The 22766-nt window shown below is 41.0% G+C and overlaps 1 protein-coding gene across 1 annotated transcript in view; it reads right to left on the bottom strand.

Moving 5' to 3' along the window:
* Positions 1–6065: 6065 nt before the first annotated feature.
* Positions 6066–22766, bottom strand: part of FSHR (follicle stimulating hormone receptor) — a gene marked incomplete at its 5' end in the record, with an annotated part of 27565 nt that continues 10864 nt past the window's right edge. The window contains 2 exons of the mRNA XM_011936012.1: positions 6066–7299; positions 12008–12193. Coding sequence (XP_011791402.1) covers positions 6066–7299; positions 12008–12193 — 1420 coding nt within the window. The remainder of the gene's footprint in view (positions 7300–12007; positions 12194–22766) is intronic.

Raw genomic sequence — 22766 nt, 5'->3', positions numbered from 1 at the left:
TGGTGGTCACCAGGAGTCAGTGCACCCAACTTTTTTTCCTCCCAGTGGCACATTCAGAGAGTAGAAATCAATACAAATGGATGTGGAAGAAGGTGAATTCTCATAGCTCTTTCAGAGTCTTAGAAAATCACCCCTGGTATTAATTACTTAGAATGGGAAGATTTTTAGGCTGACTCCTCAATTCAAAGGGGCTGACTCCGTTTAAGTGTGGACTGTGTGTGTGTGTGTGTGTGTGTGTGTGTGTGTGCATGTGCGTGATTGATGTGTGTGCTGCCAAGTCCCATGATTTAAGGGGGGAATTATGAGGAAGAGCTCTGGTTTGAAGTTACAGCTGAGTTCCAATCCTTACTTGATTACTATGAATTATATTACCTTGGACAAGTAATTTCTCTTTATTCTCCTGATTTCTCATCTTTGAATGAAGGCCTTGGATAAATAAGTCACCAGTTTCCTTCAGTCCTGAAATTCCATGACTATGCATTAGAGAGTTAAGCCAGACTGTCCTAGGTAGTGGATGGTGCTGGGCACAGTTTTCACACTTGATAGGCTCATCCTCCAACCCAACTTGCAAGGACAGATAAGAATAATTCTTCCAACTCCTGAACCACCATGTCTTCTAACTTTTTCAGGTGCAGGAGGCAGGTAGTTATTTGGGTGGCCAACTCTCACTAGGTGCCCTGGTTGTCCTTCACCTTCACACTCTGCAGGCTGCCTGATTTCCAGAATAGGAACACAAAGCTGTTTGGTAGCTTCATTCTTTGGAGATGGGAATCTTGTGGTACAGGTTTTGCTGCCTGTGAAACAACAACTTTTGAATATTCACTGGCCAGACTGCATCTTTGAACAACTCAACCCATGAATACCTAGCAGTTTAAATGACCCTTGCTAATGACAAATGGAGGAGAAATTGCCTGAAAGTTCTCTAAGTGCAGAGCTGAAAATATCCTTTGCATCTATTATGCGGACAATATAACTACAAATAAAATAATTGTTTATATTCTTCTTTTGTGTGTGTTTAAGGAATGTCCCAGGATTCAAGGAATCCCGTGATATAAAATAACAAAAGAAAAGGAAGCAAGAGCGTAACAAATCAATTGCTGTTACAAACTTTGGAGTTTAGTATATTTTTGAAGCTTATATATTCCAGAACAAAATGATCAGGGGCCGTGACTAATGCTGTTGGGAAGAATAGAATACGATGAAGACCTTGTGTCATGTAAAGGATCAAGCTGTCTTTACATTTTCTGAGGTCTGACATGGGGAGGCTTTAAATATCTTCAGAAATATTTTTCCATTATTCACTTTTTGAACTAGATGTGGGGACCCCAGAGCGTGGTATGTGGAGCCATGGGAAACCTAGACCATCATGGTATGTCTGTTGGGTTTTTCTACTGGGATCTAAGACTGAGCTCATTCAGTGTTCTGAATTGAACTCTTTGCAACAAGTGGAAAAGATTTTCTTAAGACAAAGATAAACAAGTAACTGCACAAAGGACATGGTCAGGGCCTAGCTTTCTTTCACATTGCTCCTTTCCTTGATATTTGTCTTGCCATTCTTTTCCTCATGTCTTTTCCTTCCTATCCTAGTGCATTTCTTTTATTTGTTACTTCTTTTTTCTCTTGCCTCTTTTCTTTTTTTTTTTTTTTTTTTTTTTCCACTCCTATTCCCAAATAGGATTTCATGGACAAAACTCTAGTGGTTGCCTTTAGATCTAAGTAGTCTCTAGGGTTTGTTTCAGGGACAGACTACATGGAGAGGAGCTGCACTGCAGGTTATAACGGAGGGAGGGTGACAGAGGGATGAAGACAGGAGATATGAGGTGTAAAGATGCCATATGTATCCTGACCTTGAATACCACTGGCTTCATCCCATGAGAGAGGATTTGGGTGGACTCAGGTTGGAGGATGAAGTTGCCTGCCCATTCATCCCCCTCTTCTAGTACCTGCTTCCACCTTCCTGACTGACAGAACTTGCCTTCCACTATAGAGGCTGAATGTGGCAGAGGCTCATTTTGTGACCTCTCTTGCAACCAGGGCAACAATCTTAGATAATGCATAGAAAGGAAGGCATTCTTATGGCCTTTAATGAGACATTTTATTCCCTTTGAAAAGAGAGATGCACAGAAGAAAATACATCTTTTGTTCCTGGATTTGGTCATGTCTGCTTGGGGCTATAGCAACCTACTATGATGAGGGAAGATGTGGCTGAAGACTGCAAAGATGGTAGAGCAAAAAGATGGAAAAGGTCCTGGGTCTTTGAGATCATCGAGTTGCCAATCCAAGCCTGGAGCATTTTATGTAACTGACCTTATTGTTTAGGCTTTTTTTTTTCTTATCTTTTTTTTTTTTAAGAGTTCTGCTTCTTGCCACTGAAAGCACCTTGATGAGGGCCAGCGAATATAGCCTTATAGTTGAGCTTTATTTTGTGTGGACATTTATTTAGTCTCTTTAATGGATTCAGTTATAATTTAAACAACACATCTATATATTAGTCTTCTTTCTTCAATGTCCCTTAGTATGCAATAGCTGAAAGTTTATTCCCTGCTTATGCCTTTACAAACTTTCCTAATAAAATACTTTATGAACCTAAAGGTGTGGCCATCAGTTTCGATGATCTTTTTTGGATTTTTCTAATGCCATGTGATACTGACTAAACAAGGCAGAGTGCTGCCTGTGGTAAAAGTTGCAGTGTCTTGGTGGTGCAAATGCAGGGGATGTTTCCTCTTACTCTCTTCCTCCCTCCATTTACTCTTCCAGAAACAAGGTATGAAGGGTTCCCCATGATCAGCACATGGAGCCTTGTAGTGAAATACTACTCTCCAGTGCCCCCCCATTCCATCCTCTTCACCAAAACTACTGCATATATATGCGACAAGATAAAAACTGTTGATCAACTTTGTGTACCCAGTTCGTCTCTTCACTCGGTCCCATTCACTCTGGACTTACCCATTCAGTCGCCTTGCTCCAACCCTGCCAAGGAGGATCCTACCTTGTCAGATTTTCTTTTGATTTAGTCAAAGGAGTGTATGGAGGAAAGTGCGGGGAGAACGGAAGACAAAATGAGAGGCTTTCCAGGATGGGGCTGAAGGAATTTATGATGGGTGAAAATTTGAGGAAATAGATATGGGAGCAGATCCAGTGTTTGGTCAGGGATAGGAGGCAAAGATTTCATTTTGTACCAGGATGGCCAAATGAAATGTTCACAGCCAATATCCATCCTGAGAGATCAGTACTTGTTATTGATATTTTCAGTATTACACATGGAGATATGGGTACTTTAAGGAATCTGTGGGAGCTATTGTACTCTTCATGGTTTTTGAGATTTGCAATACAAACTTAAAAAATAGAAAAAACTAACTTGTATTAATCTGAAACTTTCTTGCGTGGGCGTGTGTGTGTGTTTTCCCTCTGGGTCTGAATTGCCACTCCAGGAGGTACAACTTTAGGGGTGTTACCTGTATAAGCACCTTTAGGGGGAAGAGTGATTGATACACTGGATTTCAATAGCTTTTATTATAATACAGAAAATGTAGGATGTTTTTCTTTCCCTTCAGATTTGTCTAAAGGATTTAGAAGCACTGAATTTAGCTACCCATAAATATGTTTGCTTATTTGAGAAAAGTCTCATCTCTTACCAGGAAGTATTATAGTGATGGAAAAAATGTCTTCTGAGTGTCTCTTGCTGTGTATTTGTCTCTGAACACATTCTTGCCTCTCAGAGCCATGATTTCTTAAAGCGATGTGTCATCAGCAGCTATGTTGTAGAATAATTAATACTCTATCGTATTTTTAATTTAGCTGCAACTTGCTTTTGAGTCCAAATTCATAAATACATTGCCTCTGGTCAAAAATAAGGAAGATGAATGACTGCAGATGGAGCTGGGACAGCCCAGCAGTGCAGCAAATGAGTGTGTGGGGGCTGGGGAGAAAATGCTAGCTGAAAGCCCTTTATTTTTGTATAGTTCTGGATCAGTGCCCTCCAATTGAAAAATACTGCAAACCATAAATGCAAGCCACATATGTAATTTAAAATTTTCTTGTAGCTACATTAAAAAATGTAAAAATAAATAAGTGAAATTAATGTTTAAATGTATTTGTCCTGATACCTCAAAAACAATATTGTCCTAATATGTAATCAATAAAATAGTTACTGAGCTATTTTACAATTTTTCATATGAAGTATTTGGAATCCCATGTGTATTTTACACTTACAGCACATCTAAATTCAGGCTAGCCACGGTCCAAGTGCCCAATAGCCACATGTGGCTAGCAGCCACTGTGCCAGACAGTAAAACTCTAGACTATTTACAAGGAGAATTATTTTATTTTGCACTTGATGCTCACAGTATATCAAAATGGTGCCAGGTCAGATGGGAGGAGACGATTGCTTTTTCTTCCGGCTCTGTAAGAACTTCCTCATTAATGCTTTTGGGATCAGCTTTTTAAAAGGTTGCCAAACGGCAAGAGGAGGAAGGACTGGCTTCTGATATTGAAAGAGCAGACTCAGAGCTTTGTGTGCTAGCCAGGGCTCAGAGCTTGGTGGAATTTATAGTTGGTATTTATGACCGAAAATATCCAGATGGGGTCATTTATAAAATAGATGTGGGTAGTATGGTTATTTATCAAGAGCAATATGCTATAATGGAATGAGTTCTAGACTGAGGTTCAGGAGAAGGCACTAGACCAGGCACAGGTCTGGGAGGAGAGAAGTGAACCAACATTTACCATACCAGTTACAGCACTAGGCACTTCACAACCATTTGCTTATCTACTTCTTACAATAAGCTCAAAAGTTAGCTATATAACCAGCTCTAGTTTACAGAAATGGCAGCTGAGCCTAGTGAGCTCAGGTTCTGGCTTATTGTGGAGTCCTAATAAAATCTCAGTGCTGTCTGATTCCAAACTGCTGTGTTCTTAACATTACAATCCATATGCATGTCATATAATAGGTGTTAGGATTCAAGCGGAGAAGCAGAACCAGTGATATATTTGCATGCATGTAGATACATATAGGTGGTAAATATTTGTTACAGGCTTACACAGTTGTGGGGAGCTGGTTAACCTGTCTTTGTAAGGATGTCTCCACAGCTGATGCCAGAGCTAGAAGTCCTCAGGGTGGGTGATCATAAAGGGAAGATCACAGCATGCTGGAAGCAGCAGCACAGGTAGAATTCCACAAGCACACCCTGAGCCCTGCTTACATTCTTGTTGCCTCTGACCTTGGTGATGAAAGTGCCCTGCAGAGGTTGGACCCTTTTTCATGGAGCTTAACAAATATACCTGGTTCAGGATGAGTCTGGGAACCTGAAGGAGGACCCAGGGAAAGGTGGAACAATTGGAGACCCAGCCACTGCTTTACAGCAGTAAGCTGAGTCAGCATCAGCAACAGTGTGCTGACTACAAAATGGCTGCCGTTTTCCTTTGCCCTCCGGTTTTCCTAGAGTCTTCACTATGGCCCACTCTAACTGGAAACACATGAGGAAGGGAATTCTGGGAAATGTATTTTAGCCTGTCCACATTGATGCATTACAAAGGCTTCAAATGGGTATTCAGTAAATATTTGTTGAATGAATGGATGAATGAATGAATGAATGAATGAATGAATGAATACCATGGTACTTCTCTTGGAAATTCTCTGGGAGTCGGAATACCTAATCCTGGCTCTGCCTCTTACAAACCAAACAATTTTGAACAAGTGACTTAACTCTGAGTCTTAGTTTCCTCATTTGTAAAACTCCAAGAATAATCCCTGTCCTGCTTATTTAACAGGGATCAGTTGAGATAATCTGAACAAAAGCACTTTGAACATAATGTTCAAAAATAACATATATAAGGATAAAACATGTAATATAGTATTGTATTCTTTAATTATTGTTGTTACTAATAATTCAGCTTCTCAATGTATCACATGGAATTAATAGTTCCTGACCAATTTTCCTTAAAGGTATGCCAGGAAGCTTAAATTAGGTGAGATATGTAGAAGCACTGTCAGCTATCTGTGGCATACCCTTCAAAGGCAAGACTGAATTATCATTCAACACTCAGATACATTTTCACATTGTGTTTTACTTTTGGGCTAAATGATTCAGAGGGACAAGTATGTAACTGGAACCATTGGTGACTCTGTGAGCTGAAGAGCAGTGGCCATTCCTTGGATGGGAGTTGTGGGCAGTGGATGAGGTTTCTGTCCTATAAATTTGGGCTTGCATTTCATAGCAGCCAAACTTGCTCAGCAGAATGAAGAAATCTCTGCGAAAGTTTTTGGTAAAGATGGCATAGAGGAAGGGGTTGGCACAGGAGTTGATGGGGTAAAAGAGGACCAGCAGGATCTTTGCTTTGGACACAGTGATGAGGGGCACCTTGAGGGAGGCAGAAATGGCAAAGAAAGAAATGGGTGCCATGCAGAGGAAGTCAGTGAAGATGAGCATGGCCATGCGCTTGGCGATCCTGGTGTCACTAGAGGAGGACACGATGTTGGGGTTCCGCACTGTGAGGTAGATGTGGGTATAGCAGCCACAGATGACCACAAAGGCCACAACATTGAGCACAAGGAGGGACATGACATACAGCTGTGACAAAGGGCTGTCAATATCCATGGGCAGGCAGATGCTCACCTTCATGTAGCTGCTGATGCCAAAGATGGGAAAGAGGGCAGCTGCAAAAGCAAAAATCCAGCCCATCACCATGACACTGGCAGCATGGCGGAGCTGCACCTTGCAGTCCAGCTGCATGGCATGGGTGATGGTATGCCATCTTTCCAAGGTGATAGCTGTCAGAGTGTAGACTGACAGCTCACTGGCAAACACAGTGAAAAAACCAGCAGCATCACAGCCTGCTCCAGTTTGCCAGTCAATGGCATAGTTGTGATACTGGCTTTTGGTGTGGATATCAACTGATGCAATGAGCAGCAGGTAGATTCCAATGCAGAGATCAGCAAAGGCCAGGTTGCACATAAGGAACCTGGGGACCGTGAGTTTATACTGGCTGGTAGTTAGGATCACCAGCACTATGATGTTCCCAGTGATGGCCAGGATGCTGATAAACCATATCAGGACTCTGAGGATGTTGTACCCCATGATATCTTCACATGGGTTGAATGCATCTGGTTTAGGGGAACAGGTCACATCAACCACTTCATTGCATAAGTCATAGTCAAACTCACTGTACATCATGTCAAATCCTCTGCTGTAACCGGGCTCATTGTCTTCTGCCAGAGAGGTTCTCTGACCCCTAGCCTGAGTCATATAATCAACTTCTTGCCTTAAAATAGATTTGTTGCAAATTGGATGAAGCTCAGAGCTAGAAAAATACAAAAAGAAATAGAATCATCATCTCAGATTCAGAATAGCAAATACATCACTGTCTTTGTGCAGGGTAGAAATGATGGGTTTCTTCCTGAGATTTTTTTTTTTCTTCTCACATCATATCTGCCCTTGAGGCTAAGCTCAAGGGTTAATGCTGCTTACTGTAAATGAATATAACAACTTGTATATATATTACTAGAGTTGGATGGCCCACTGGGGAAACCATCTTGCCACAACCTGAATGTGGGGAGGAAGGCGCCTGAGACTAAGCCTTGCTGTTAAGTGAAAATAGTTTACAGAGCTGGTATCAACTCTACCCTTTTCCTTCTCCCATCTTGATCCAGCTATCTCTTAATATGCCTGAGTAGGAGATATTCCTATTCCTCTACACTCAAATCACTGGAAGATCCAGACTGTTCTCTCACTCAAATGAGAACTTATTTGCTTCTCTTATCTACATAAATTAGGGGATCAAAATCTAGTTAGTTCCCAGCCAGCCCCTATTCCCTGGCTCTTTAGTTCTCAGGCTATTAGGCGGCCAGCTAATTTGCCTGAAATGCTACCAGGGTCTTTCCTGTTCTTTATTATCTCACTTTCTGGGGGGCCACAATAGACCTCAGGCATGTGTTTGTCTGCAAGGTAAGCCTGGCTCTCTCATATTAGTTTCCTAGTGAGTGCCTCAAAGAGCAAGTGCAAGTTGCAAAAGGACCTAATTTATTCTAAGAACGTAACTCATTCTCGGGGCAGCCTAGCTCTCCTTGGCCTCACTTTGCTGTCTTGGTTTTCCCTTTGAACACAAACATACAAGGGGCCTTGTGAACAGGATAGAGGTACTTACAGAGGGATTTGAATGAAATCCAGGTGATAAATATTCAATCCATGAGTATACCCATAAATATTCTACCCCAGAGTAGTCTATTAATACTCTGGAATGTAGAGACATGGAAGGTAATATTTCAGTTTGGAAGTAAAGGCTTATGGAATGGGAATTACATAATAAAATGGGAATAAGCCTTACACTGGGACATTTTTGGATGCCAAAAAAAAAAAAAAAATCACGCATACACATGCATACCTTTCCCTCCTTCCCCAAGGGGCAAGTTCACAGCTATATTCAGTTGACTGTATTTTTTTTAAACCTTGACATAACCTCAGATATAAGCGGGGAAGTGAATATTAAAACCCTCATAAGGAGGAAAGAAGTGGCTAGGGGAGTGGAGGAGGTAAAGACTCCATTTGATGCTAAAGGATGAGTCTCACCAGGTGTTCCAACCTATTATACATGGACTGAACTTTTCCCCATCTCTCCCCGTCCTCTCTTCTCTCACCCCTGGAAAGTGAATTGAATTGCCAGGAAGTCATTTTCCCTTGGCCTAAGGGATTCTTTTTGTTTGTTTAAGGCTAAATGATGACCATATACAGAATTGAAAGTCAATGGAAACAGAGCCCAGAAAATGTTTTGATTTAGTCAGTGGTCTTCCAAGGAAGGTGAGGCAAGCTCCATAATGGGCATAGAGGGCATAAGAGGGTTATCTTGTGGTCCTTAGTCTAATTCCCGACTCTTAAACCCTGTTATTGAACTAGCTGCAGCCTGATTCCAGGAAGAGAAAGTAAGTAACCTCGTACTTGCTGACTGCAGTGTGGTTCATTGGATTGAGATCTTACTTAACTCTCTAGAAACAGCCTTCACTTCCTGGGACTTATGGTCGGCGTCTGTGAAGATTCTTACTGTTGTTGCTGCTGTCCACATATTTTAAATATTGTGCTTCCCTTTTCTGAAACAGAAGTGACCCACTGACATGAAGTAAGGAGAAAAGTAAATAACTTATGTCTCTGAGATAAGAACAGAAACAAAAGTGGAAACTGAGGGACATCAAACTTTGCCTCCGCAGTACTTTGGAAAATCCTAATTATCATAAGGAGTTGGAAATGCAGTTTAGGGTCAGTTTAAAAAGTGGCACTCTTGGACTCTGATCAGTCAGTGAACAGATGCTTGCGGGTGGCATAGCAGTGTCCCAGAGCCGGAGCTTTGGAGGCAGGCAGAGCAGATCTGGATTTGTTTGGTCAGTGTAGGTCAAGTTATTTAGTATCTCTGAACCTCAGTTTCTATCTCTGTGAGAAAGGAATAATAATGATATTACCTTTGTGGGAATTAAATGAGATAAAGATACAAAGTATTACAGTGCTTGGCAGTGAATACTCAGCAAATGTCAGCTGTATGAAGACAAATGATGGCGGTTATTTATGGAATTCTTGTTGAGGTATAGGCCCTGTGTGGGTACTTAGAAGCATATGCCACAGCATGTCAATTTAATATTGAATTGTGAAGAAATGGCCTTCACAACATTGAGTTGTGAAGAAACAACTTGTATTGTTAAATACAATAAAAATTGAAGAATAAAATGAGAATAAAATGCAAACTGAATACAGAATTATGACAAGGAAATAATCTGGTTCAATGACAAATGAAGAGTGTAGTTGATAGGAACTTTTGGGAAGAGCCCAGGAAGAGTCCAGGAGGACCACTGGCCAAAGATTTAGTCACAGGGGCCTCATGTTTATACTCTGGGCATTATTTCCAAATGAGGATCAGAATAATTTCATCATACAAGTTAAAACTTGAATCCCACTACCAAACCACACCTACTGTAATATACAATGAAATGATTCTATCGAAGGAATAAATCTGAAATTATCTTCTGAATAACATAATTATTTTATGTTGTTTGTGTGTGTGAATTTGATGAATACAAAAATCAAATACCCATTGCTAAAAATAAAAAACAAAAACCATCTACCACAATTTTTGTTACTCTATTTTGGCACGTTGTGGAAGAACCACATTCCCCTCCTTGCTGTACCCCAGCAGGCCTGGATGGTGAGTTCAGCAACCTAGAGGGATGAGAGCAGAGTGGTCTGGAGGGATCAGAGAAGATCTCATGTCCTGGGACAATATAAGGCAGATGTGGAGATGCCAATTGGGAGAACCTTGAGGCTATGTCTAGAGGAGTCTTAGTAACACGATGAGATAACAGATTATTGGGGTGTGTTGGAACTCGGCCAAATAGCACACTGCAAGCTGCTCTCACAGTGATCTTAACATTTTCTTCTTTTTTTTAAAGACAGGGTCTCACTCCGCTGCCCAGACTGGAGTACAGTGGCACGATTATGGCTCACTGCAGCCTCGACCACCTGGGCTCAAGCAATCCTCCCACTTCAGCCTCCCGAGTAGCTGGGACTGCAGGCATGTGCCACCACACATGGCTAATTTTCTTCATTTTTTTGTAGAGACGAGGTCCCACCACATTACCCAGGTTGGTCTCAAACTCCTCAGCTGAAGGAGTTGTTCTGCCTTGGCCTCCCAAAGTGCTGGGATTATGGGTGTGAGCCACCTCGCCTGGACAATTTTAATGTTCTTTATTTCTCCTTCGGGGTATTCAGCTCCAGGGACTTGGTGCAAAATTAGTATCTTTCTCACTCTGGATAGAATAATTCTTATGTGGAATATAAAAGAGGCAAGCCACTGCTTCAGCCCCGGACCTTAAGAATTCTAGTTGTCAGGAAAAAATTTCCTGGCTCTTGAGCTCATCTATGAAGAGTGCCCATTCTGGATAATATCCCAGTGATGCATGCAGATTCTGAAAAACAGCTATTTTTCTACAAATCCTTCAGAAAGGTCTGAGTAGAGACTCCCAGCCACTTGGAAAACATTTTAGGGTGCCTACTGTTTTGTTCTTTTTGTTTTGCTTTTGAGCAAGGAATATGTCCACATGGACTGGTCAATGTATGTTAAAGGTTGAATAATAGAGGAGACTGTGTTAAACAGTGAAATAATATCATAGGAAAGCTGTATTAGTTCTAGGCTAGTATATAAGAGTAATGAAAAGACATCATTTGATGAGTGCAACTACATGGTGTGGCTTATGAAGGTGAGCTCAGAGGAGAGTGAGAGCTTTTAGAACTCTGATACTCAGTAAATTCTTACCTCCAATGCATTGTTTAAATGTCTGGGGCGTGTGTACAATCTCCAAGGCGACTTTCTGTTTACTCTCTCCAGATCCTTTCTATGATTATCTCACTTTTTTAACCAGTTAGGTAACTAGGACTTGTCTCTGTTTAGATCATCCTCTTTAAGTCTGGGCTTCCCTGAACCTGGCTTTCTTTGAAAGCCAAAGTAATGAGATGTCTTAATCTTTCTCCTCCCTGTGAGGTAGTGAGATCCCAAGGTGGATTAGAGAGGCTTAGAGTGATTGCGATGTGCTGCAGATGTGTACATCAGTCTCTGGCATGGCATTTATGCATCTCCCTGCCAAACATGACATGGATGGGGCATTTATGAAGTGCAGAGTTTGGGACTTGAAAGATGAAATCTATAAAGGTACAAGGGAAAGAGGGAACAGATATTATGCACCAACTCTGAGTCAGGCACTGTGCTTACTATTTTTCATGTTTTCTCATTTAGTACCTGGTATATGTTCTGCCCCATGGGTAGTCCTGTCCTGTGAGTCCATTTTCAAAGAAATGAAAGAGTGTAACCATTCCTCACTCTCCACAAAACTGAATTTTTGACCCAGAATGTGCCAAAGGGCTTGAGACAGGGAACTCTCTGCAAGTAGATTCTCTGCATGTCGGAGACATGTAGAAATTATGGACTAAGTTCTACATTGGGGAAATCCCTGAGCAGGGCTCAAAGATAGACTCACATCTGCCGTCTCCAGTTTGCAAAGGCACAGCAATGGCTGGGATAGGTGAGGCTGGCTTCCATGAGGGCAACAAGCTTTTCCAGACTAGGAAGCCTTTTTAAGTTGTAAGTCGACCTGGCCCTCAGCTTCTTAAGATTTTCTAAGCCATAGCTAGGCAGGGAGTGGATCCTTGTTCTTGAAATATCTCTATAAAGAGAAAAGGTAAATATAACAGGATTACTATGGACCTAAAACTTTCTGCTCTTGGTTAGCAGGCAAAATAGCAGACACTCTAGTGATATTCTTATGTGGATGAGGAGAGAGACTCCGGTTCCTCCAACACACCTTGGCCAGATCAATATTTGGCTAATGGGACATTTGGTTCTGTAGGAGTCCTGGTCCTTCTGTTCCTGGTAGGAGGAGTTAGATAATAGGCCATTCTGATTCCTGGATATACTTACATCCTGGCTAATTTGGGCCATAAGTGTTGCTGGTGAGTAGAATTAGCCACCTTCCCTTCTACAGTCTATTTGTACCTGCTAATTTGCATGGGACTAAGGGATTGAGACCATTTGTCTGTGCCATAAAACTAGCTATAAAAATATTTCTGATGAGCTGGAGTAGAATCTGTGGCCAAATTTCAGGAAAAGGGACAAGAAGGAAATATACTACAAGAAGAAGAAGAGTCTGGCAGGCAGTAGGGGTAGTATTGGCACAAAGTCCAAGTGGCAGTGCAGAGTGGTGGTTATGAACTCGGCATCTACAGCAGACCTGCCTGCACATCTACCTTGCCCCTCTCCCTATTAGATTTATGACCTTGGTCAAGTATGTCACTTCTCCATGTTTCAGTTTCCTCAGCTGTAAAATGGAAAGACAAAAATCCTATCTACTTCAGAGGGTTGTTGTGAAAATTAGATGAGTTAAAGTACATAAAGAATGTCCTGACCAACAGAAACACTTAATGTCTGGCAACTATTCTTAGTAAATATAACACAGACTGAGAGAGAGAGAGACAGTTGTTCTTGTTTGGTAGGAAAGTCTCTGTCCAGTAGACCTCAGCACAAATGACCAGTTTAACCAGGTCCCTGCCCCTGATGGGCTGCAAGTTCCATCCTTTTTGGCAGCAGCACCAGTGATGTGGGTGCTTTTCTGGCAGCACCACTGTAGTTGCAAACTTTAAAACCAAGACTGGCTGGTGAGAACAAGGAGATTTAAATGGCACCAGCTTGGACCTGTTGGGGCCAACAGCTTGGCCATGAGTGGGTGCTTCTGATGGGGGTGGTAGCAAGTGATGACCAGGATGAGTTCATTTCAGCACCCTTGGGGACCCTTGTATATACTTGAGGCAGAAGAATCTTTTAATGTTGGCATTCCCTGTAAATCAAAGCAGTAGACACTCAGAGTAATGAACCTTGGGGGTGTGAATATATATTTGCTACCCCATATGCTCTCACAATCTGGTGAAAATTACATTTTCAAAGTCTTGTTTTCATTGTATAATTATCTTGCTCAAAAATTTATAATGGCTTCCTATTGTCCAGTGAAACCCATCCCTAACTACTGCCTTATTTGTCACTTCCATTTCCCAAGCACATTTATACTAGTTCTTTGTACTTGATGTCACTATTTCCTCATCTCACAATTCAATTGAGTTTCTCTTTAGCCTCTGGGGAAATAATACTCACTAAGGCCATGTCTTAGTTCTGATCTCCCTGATTTTGTAGTTACATTTCACAGGTAGAATGCTCCTTCTTTCTGAGATACTCTCTTTCTTGGCATCATATTCTCCTCAACATATTTTCCTCTGACATCTCCGTTGACTTCTTTCTGATGTTTTTTTGTTTTACTTCTCTTTTATCTGTTCTTTAAATATTGGCATTTCTCTATACCTAGACCCCTTCTGACTATACCCAATCTTTTCAGGAGATCTCTTTTATTCCCTTAGTTTCAGATAACAGGCATGTCCTGATGGCTTCCCAAATGTGTATCCCTATTCAGATCCTACTCCTGAACTCCAAATCCAGATAATCAGTTGTTTTTTGAAGTCTACCATTTTGATGACTTGCACCAAAACTGAACTTACCATCTTTCTTGTAAATATGTTCTTCCTTGTTTTCTCCATCTCAGCAAATGACCCTTCCAATTTCCCCTGTTTTTCATAATGGAAACCTGGGTGCCATCCTTGACTCTCTCATGTGACATCAGTGTCTTGTTCTCTCAAGCCTGACTTTTAAATGTGTTTCAAATCAGCCTACTTCCCTCTTCTTCTGTTACTTTGGTCTAAGCCACCACAATCTCTGCCTAGACAAATGCAATGGTCTCATAACTGTCCTTATGACCATCTATTGCAATCTTAGTACTGCAGATGTAAAAAATGCCTATGAGATTACCCTTTAATGACTCTCCATTGTTCTTAGGATGAAGGACAAGTCATCGTATACAGTGTGTTGATGATTTGCCTATTGTCTGTCACATCCATGTCATGCCCTTCTCTATGCTCTTCTCTGTGTTGCAGGAGGGATGATCCCTGCAGTTCCATTTCCCAGGTACTACCTTATCAATCAGCTTTCAATTGGCTTTAGCAAATGGCACAAGCAGGAGATTGGAGGGTAGGTAAAAGAGTATACTCATCCCTCCTCTGTCTCAGGCAGCAACTGAGTCTTCTCCGTGACTCCAGCTCTTGTTGAACAGATCCTTGGAGGATCCAGCTTCTACCAGTTGCCCCAGTTTCTGGACATCAGTAAGATGACTTCCTCATTTGTTCCTCAAGTCCTAGAGTTAGTAGTGGTTACTGTTGCCAGTTTCTGGACTGCTGATCCCCTGTTTGATATTCAGGAAGATTTACATTTTCAGAACAACTACCTTTATGTTACGTGTGTATGTGTTTGTGTGTGTGTGTATTTTACACATAGTCCCCTCTTTGTTAGCTGTTAATTAGACCAAATCTCCTATATACTTAATGATTTTTTTGCTTTGTTCTGTCACTACTGAGAAAATTATATTAAAATCTTCAGCTATGATTTTGGATTTCTATACTTCCAGTTTTGTCAATTTTTGCCCTATGTATGTTTGATGACTTCTTAAGGCTCATACAAATCTAGAAATTTTATACCTTCCTGGCAATTTTCTGTATATCTAGTAATACTTGTCTCCTAACTCCTTGGAAGTTTCTTCTTATTTGCTGGTTCCTCCATGACCTCCAACTTCAGGAGTGCCCATGAACTCAGTGCCCAGACTTCTTTTCTCCATCTTCACTCTGCAGGTAAGCTCATCCAGTCTTATGACATAAATACAACTTATATGCTGATGGTGCTAAAATTTGTATTTCTAGGTTGCTTCTTTTTCTTGAAATCCAGACTCATATTCAACTGCCTCCTTGTCTTCACTTAGTTGTCTAATAGGCAGGTCAGACTTTGGATAATAAAAATGGCCTTCCTGATCTTTTCTAAAAATCTGTTCCACCTTTCCAGTTGTTCATGCAAAAACTTTGATGCCTACCTTGACTCCTCTCTTTCTCTCATACCCTACATCAAAACTCTCAGAAAAACTTCTTGACTTTATATACCACATATATCTGGAATCTAATTACTTCTCACAACACTCGTTGCTATCACCACAAAGTAAACATTCTGGTGGTCCATGGCATCTTGTCTAGCTCCCTCTCTATTATGGTTCTTCAGATTTGGGGTCCCTGGAGATCAGAGTCTGGTCCATGAACCCTTGTGACTGTGATGAATCTTTGCTCTCTGCTGCTGTCTCTGCCTTCTCTCCATTTATACTTCCCATTGTTTTAGAGATTTCCAACTTTTTTATTTGCTGCAGGAGATCTTTCTGGTTCCTCTCTTTTGGAAACCCCTGTTCTAGCCAGTTCTGTTCATGACACTTGCCCTGTTTTCTGTGACCAAGTTCTTATCTGGCATTTGGGTTCCTCTTTTTTTCTCAAATGTGGAAAGAACAAAGGCTGAGACTCAACTCCCTGTTTTGTCCATAACAATTCAGGCAGGACTCACTCCAAGAAACATGATGAAAAAACATTTTAGAAGTCCTTTAGGAACAATTTAGACCAAGGCCATCATTGCCTCTGCTGAACATTTTTCACATTTTTCAAAACGAGCAATACAAAGCAGATTATTTTTCTTAATTATGCCTCCCTCTTAGGTTTACAGTATAAAAATTGGATTAATTGAAGATTCTAAAGAGAAACAAATTTTTATACTCCATGGAATATCATTCCGTTATCTCATGTACTCTGTGGTGGGTTAAAGATGACTGCAAATTCTTTGACACTCTTTTCCATCGAGGGTCTGTTTGTTCTCCCCTTGAATCTGGGCAGAACTGTGATGTCTTTGGATAAAAGAATATGATAGAAATGTTGCTATTCATTATAGATCTAGTCTTTAAGAGCACTGACATCTTCTCATTGGTCTTACAGAGTCTTCAGCTGCCATGAAAGGTCTCTGAATACCCTAAGGCTGCCATATTGGTAAAAGCCTAAACCATGCAGAGAGGTCCTGGAGAATGAGAAACTATATGGACAGAGTTAGAGAAGACACCACACAGACACACCCAATAAACACAGATGTGTGAGGCACATAAGTGATGGGGACAACTTGGAAGTGGACCCCCTGCCCGGCCCCCACCCTGGCCCCAGTCAGCCACCCGAGCTGACATTGCATGGATCAGGGCCAGCCATCCAAATGTCTGACACACAAAATTGTGATAAAAATGGAATGGTTGTTTTAAGCCATTAAATTTTAATGAGGCAATAGAGAACCAAAACAAACTCCATTGAGGTCTCCATAATGTTTAACAGTTGAAGAGATAATTTTTCCTTGAAAACCAGTAACAGTGCAATAGCATTATAGTCTGTATACTTTTTGCCTGTCTTACCACTGACTATCTTTTGCTTTATGTACTATTTGTATTTTATCTCTCCTTGAAGGTAGAATTCTGTAGCATTCTCAGCAGTGCCTTTCATGTACTAAGTACCCAGAAACTTATTGCTTTGTTTGAAGATGTACTGGGGAGTGACACTGGATAAGGATTAGGAAAGGAAATAGATCACCCCAGCCAACTGTGATGTTCTCTGACTTCCACAAATTGCAGAATCTTGTACCTTGTGTTATGTCTTCTATTGTTTCCTATGATTGTCTTTTCATTTATGTTTGTTTGTCTCCTCAGCCAGATTTCAAGTGCCCTGAGAGCAGACGTTATTAAGAGACTTTTGTCTTCTGTATCATTTCTGGCATAGATTTGGGCTCACGAAATCTATTCAGTAAGTAGTTGTCTCAAAAGCAGACATGACTCAGCATTGTAATAAAAATGAGAAGCTGGAAAAAATTTTACCAAAGAGCTAATTCTAAGGGGAGATGAGTGTAAGGCAGACTGAGAAATCCAGAAATCTAGACTTAAAGTGAGTTCAGGAAAATGGTGCCTCTGCAGCAGTAAGTATATGTGGCTGAGAATATCAAAGTTACCAAGAAAGGGAGCAAACTTGTGCAGTGTCAACAAGGAGGCTGACATGCCTTGGGGAGTAAGCAGAATGATACACTGGGTGGATTGATTTGAATGCAATCCCGTGTTTAGGTGTCAGATTGGGAAGCCTCTTTGGTAAACTTCATTGCCTTTCCATTGCTCAGTGTTCTGGAGCTAGCTTGTTATTTTGGATTCCTTCTCATCACAGCTAGAAGACATATGTGCTGCTGTCATTTGCACATGATGGCTTTGCTGCTGTGAGACGAAGGCATCTTGTCAGTGTCCTGGGATTGAGATCTTTCGTTGGTGGATGTTGATGAGGGAGCTCTTGGTAGGAAAGAGGCAAAGTCACTTAAAGTTCAATAAAGCAAATTTTTAAGCAAAAGTGGTTCCTGGATGACAGGGAAATAAAAGTCTTTGTGGAGGTGTTTACTTAAAGCTTACTGTCTGAAGGGATCAAACATGGAACCTGTCAAGACTTCCAAATTTTGAACTGACAGAAAATACAACGTATCTCTAGTATCTCCATGGATTAAGAAAATTCCATAGAAATTTATATTACCAGGGACAAAGATGAGGTAAGTAGATCTTGTTCAGATCTTGGCTGGAGACTTAACTACAGTATATTCCCTTTTTTGCTCTCTTCTCTTAAAACATGCACACTCTATCATACACACACAGGTCTGTTTGCTGGCTACAGTTCTTCCACATGGCCTAAAAATCTGATGTTTGATTTTAATTCCTTTATGAAAACACTCTCTATTTTGATGATGCAAATATACATGGGTGTTGGGGGGAGTAACAAAAAAAGACCTCAGTTATTCACATCTTCATGGAACTACATTATTGTGACCATGATAATTAATTTTAGATGTCAACTTGAGGGGATTAAAGAATATTCAGATAGTTGGTAAAGCACTATTTCTGGGTGTCTGAGGGTATTTCCAGAAGAGACTGGCATGTGAATCCATGGGCTGAGTAAGGAAGATATGCCCTCTCCCAGAAGCTGGGACCCCCTTCTTCTCCTACCCTTAGACATCAGAACTCCAGGTTATCAGGCTTTTGGACTCAGAGATTTGTACCAGTTTCCCTCCCCACCCCCTTGAATTCTCAGGACTTTGACTTCAGACTGAGAATTTTACCATCAATTTCCCTAGTTCTCAGGCCTCTTCCCAATCTAACACCTAAACATTGGATTGCATTCAAGTCAATCCACCCAATATATCATTCTGCTTACTCCCCAAGGCATGTCTGTCTCCTTATTGACACAGGCATGTCAGGCCTCTTGCTTGGACTGAGAGTTAGACCAATGGCCTCCCTGATTCTGAAGCTTTCAAGTTTGGACCAAGCCATGCTATAGCTTCCCTGGTTCTCCAGATTGCAGACAGCCTATCATGGACTCCTGAGTCTCCACAGTCATGTGAGCCAATGCCCCTAAGAAATTCTCTCTTCTCTTATTTCCTTGAGCAGTGGTTCATAGTTCTCCTTGAAGAGGTCCTTCACATCCCTTATAAGATGTATTCCTAGGTATTTTTATTCTTTCTGTAGCAGTTGTGAATGGTAGTTCACTCATGATTTGGCCCTCTGTTTGTCTATTGTTGGTGTATAGGAATACTTGTGATTTTTGCACATTGATTTTGTATCCTGAGACTTTGCTGAAGTTGTTTATCAGCTTAAGGAGATTTTGGGCAGAGATGATGGGGTTTTCTAAATATACAATCATGTCATCTCTCTGCAAACAGAGACAATTTGACTTCCTCTCTTCCTATTTGAATACTCTTTATTTCTTTCTCTTGCCTGATTGTCCTGGCCAGAACTTCCAACACTATGTTGAAGAGGAGTGATGAGAGGGCATCTTTGTATTGGGTCGGTTTTCAAAGGGAAAGCTTCCAGCTTTTGCTCATTCAGTATGATATTGGCTAGGGGTTTGTCATAAATAGCTTGTATTATTTTGAGATACGTTCTCTCAATACCTAGATTATTGAGAGTTTTTAGCATGAAGTGGTGTTGAATTTTGTTGAAGGCCTTTTCTGCATCTATTGAGATAATCGTGGTTTTTGTCATTGGTTCTGTTTATGTGTTGGATTACTTTTATTGATTTGCATATGTTGAACCAGCCTTGCATCCCAGTGATGAAGCCGGCATGATCGTAGTGGATAAGCTTTTTGATGTGTTGCTGGATTTGGTTTGCCAGTATTTTATTGAGAATTTTCGCATCGATGTTCATCAGGGATATTGGTCTGAAATTTTCTTTTTTCTTCCTTTCTTTTTTTTTTTTGTCTCTGCCAGGTTTTGGTATCAGGATGATGCTGGCTTCATAAAATGAGTTAGGGAGGAGTCCCTCTTTTTTCTATTGTTTGGAATAGTTTCAGAAGGAATGGTACCAGCTCCTTTTTGTACCTCTGGTAGAATTTGGCTGTGAATCTGTCTGGTCCTGGGTGTTTTTTGGTTGGTAGGCTATTAATTACTGCCTCAATTTCAGAACTTGTTACTGGTCTATTCAATGATTCAACTTCTTCCTGGTTTAGTCTTGGGAAGGGTGTATGTGTCCAGGAATTTATCCATTTCTTCTGGATTTTCTAGTTCATTTGCCTAGAGGTGTTTATAGTATTCTCTGATGGTAGTTTGCATTTCTGTGGGATCAGTGGTGGTATCTCCTTTATCATTTTTTTATTGTGTCTATTTGATTATTCTCTTTTCTTCTTCATTAGTCTGGCTTGCAGTCTATCTATTTTGTTATTCTCTTCCAAAAGCCAGCTCCTGGATTCACTGATGTTTTTGAGGGTTTTTTCATGTCTCTATGTCCTTCAGTTATACCTAATGTAGATGATGGGTTGATGGGTGCAGTAAACCACCGTGGCACATGTATACCTGTATAACAAACCTGCATGTTCTGCACATGTATCCCAGAACTTTAATAATAAAATCCCCTCTCTCCTCTCTCTCTCTCTCTCTCTCTCGTTTCTGTCTTTGAAGAACCTTGACTAATACAATGGCTATTTCCTAAAGATAGGCTTAGAGAGAAGCCCAAAAAATAAATCATTACCCAGTGAGGGGTATTTAGAATAGTTATTCTGGGCAACCATACTTCGAGGAGTAAAGGGAACCATGGGATGGGATTAGATCTCAGAGCCTTGATAGTCAGGCAGAAGAGTTTAGGATTTACATGAGCAGAAGAATGGTTTTATTCAAAGGTGGATTTTTGTAAGATTAGTCTTTAGAACCTTGATACCAGCATATGGTGTGTGTTCAATAAATAGTTGGTAAACTAATGGAATGGGAAAGGATTGAGGGTAGGAAGGGGACAAAGTGGCTATTGCAGAAATTCAGGCCTAGGATGACAGAGGCTGTCTCCTCCCACACTGTCACTTCCCGTGTTAAAAGTCATTGTGTGATATGATGACAAGGATTTATTAGGCATCTGCTCTATATTACTATAGCCATTTGTGAAAATTTCTGCAGTGCTTATTGTACTGGGAAGTAACATTCATCCCTTGGCCAGATGCATTACAGTAGATACTCTTTTTTGTTTTTACATATATTTCTTACCCCTTACCAGACACACAGTAGGTGTTTAATCAGCGTCCTCTAAATGTATGTCATGTAAGACTTGATGCCTTCAATGAGTACTTGAGAATGTTTATTTACTTATTCCTGCCCTTGTGAATGTTTACTTACTTATTCCTGCCCTTACTTATTCCTGCCCTTGTGCCTGGAACTGGTGGGCTGGAAAAGGGGGGAGGAGTAGTTGTGGGCTGGTGTTTTTAAACTTTATCTTTCAGGCTGGTCTGTTCTAATGATTTTGGTCTTTCTTATAAAAATACCACTTTTAACATTGCAACGCATGCTATATTCAGACAGTGAGTAGTTTTGAGAATTTAAATCCTGAAAAGACCAATGGAGACCCCATGGGATTATGACTTGCACAGAAGAGATTTGGTAATTTAAAATTGTGTCAACATTGTTAGGACTTTGTTTTGAGATACAGAGTAGCAAGAGAGACTGCATGGGTAGGAAGGTAGTAAGAGGCCGAGGCAGGAGAGGCAGGAGTTAAAAAGCACTCTGTGCCCCATTTAATAAAGTGTGTTATAGCCAGTGCCACAAATTTGATTTGAACAATTTCTGTTTTTCCCAGCAAAGATGTTATTACAGGTCAATCATTTCCATAAGTGAGAGCACATTTCTGGTGTATACTACACTGACAGATGGCTAGAAGACCTCTCTTTCATGATCCCAGGCTGGATAAAAAGGCAATTTACTATCTATAGAACTGTGGGTACACTGGTAATGGAAGAGAATCATTCTTATACAAATAACTCAGTGTTTGAATCTGAACTATCAAATGAATCTGAGCTATAGCCAAATCAATTTGATAAACCATCAGAATATGATTGTACTGGCTCCAGTCTGCAAAGGCAATGCATTAAATTTTCCCCACAGGAAACTGTTTCCCAAAGAAACAGCAATTGCTCGATTGCTTAAAAAAAAAACCTTGAGTGAGTTCAGAATATCAGGTAAGAACTCAGATGGCTGCTGACGTTCAAGGTCAAGACTTACAAGGGGGAAATGAGGATGCCGAGCTGCTCCTCTGAAGCTTGTTTGTGTGAGGCTGGCTTTCTCTGCATCTGTCTTTCTTTGCAATGGAACAGTGCACCCGTGCACCCCCAGGTGTTCAGAGGTTCCCTATTCTTCACTCAACTAGAAATTTTGCCTTCAGGAAAGGAACTGTCATCAGTTTGAGTGTGTGCCCCTTAGTTTTCTTAGAATTCCTTGCATATATCCATTGGGGAAAAAGGCCTGAACCAGTGAGGGGGGAAGATTCACCACAGTTGGCTTGTGGAGGAGATATTTGGGGGACTGAGCAAGGATTCTCAATTCCCAACTTTGGTCCTAGGGCAGTGATTCTCAGAGAGCACTCTGGACCAGCAGCATCAGTTTCACTAGGAAGATTTTAGAGATGCAAGTTATCAGGCCTCAACCCTGACCTACTGAATCAAAAATGCTAAAGGTAGGGGCTGGGTGTTATGACTCATGCCTGTAATTCCAGTGCTTTGGGAGTCCAAGGCAGGAGAATCACTTGAGGCCAGGAGTTTGAGATCAGCCTTGGCAATGTAGTGAGACCCTGTCTCTACAACAATAACAGAAATGGCCAGGTGTGGTGGTGCACGCTTGTAGTCCCAGCTACTCAGAAGGCTGAGGCAGGAAGATCGCTAGAGTTCAGGAGTTTAAGGCTGCTGTGAGCTATGATGGCACCACTGCACTCCAGCATGGGTGATTTAAAAAATCCCCAAACCCCGTCCCCCCC

The sequence above is a fragment of the Colobus angolensis genome, unplaced genomic scaffold (genome assembly GCF_000951035.1).
Source record: "Colobus angolensis palliatus isolate OR3802 unplaced genomic scaffold, Cang.pa_1.0 Scaffold15, whole genome shotgun sequence".
Taxonomy (NCBI): Eukaryota; Metazoa; Chordata; class Mammalia; order Primates; family Cercopithecidae; genus Colobus; species Colobus angolensis.
This window is presented reverse-complemented; position numbering and strand designations above follow the sequence as displayed.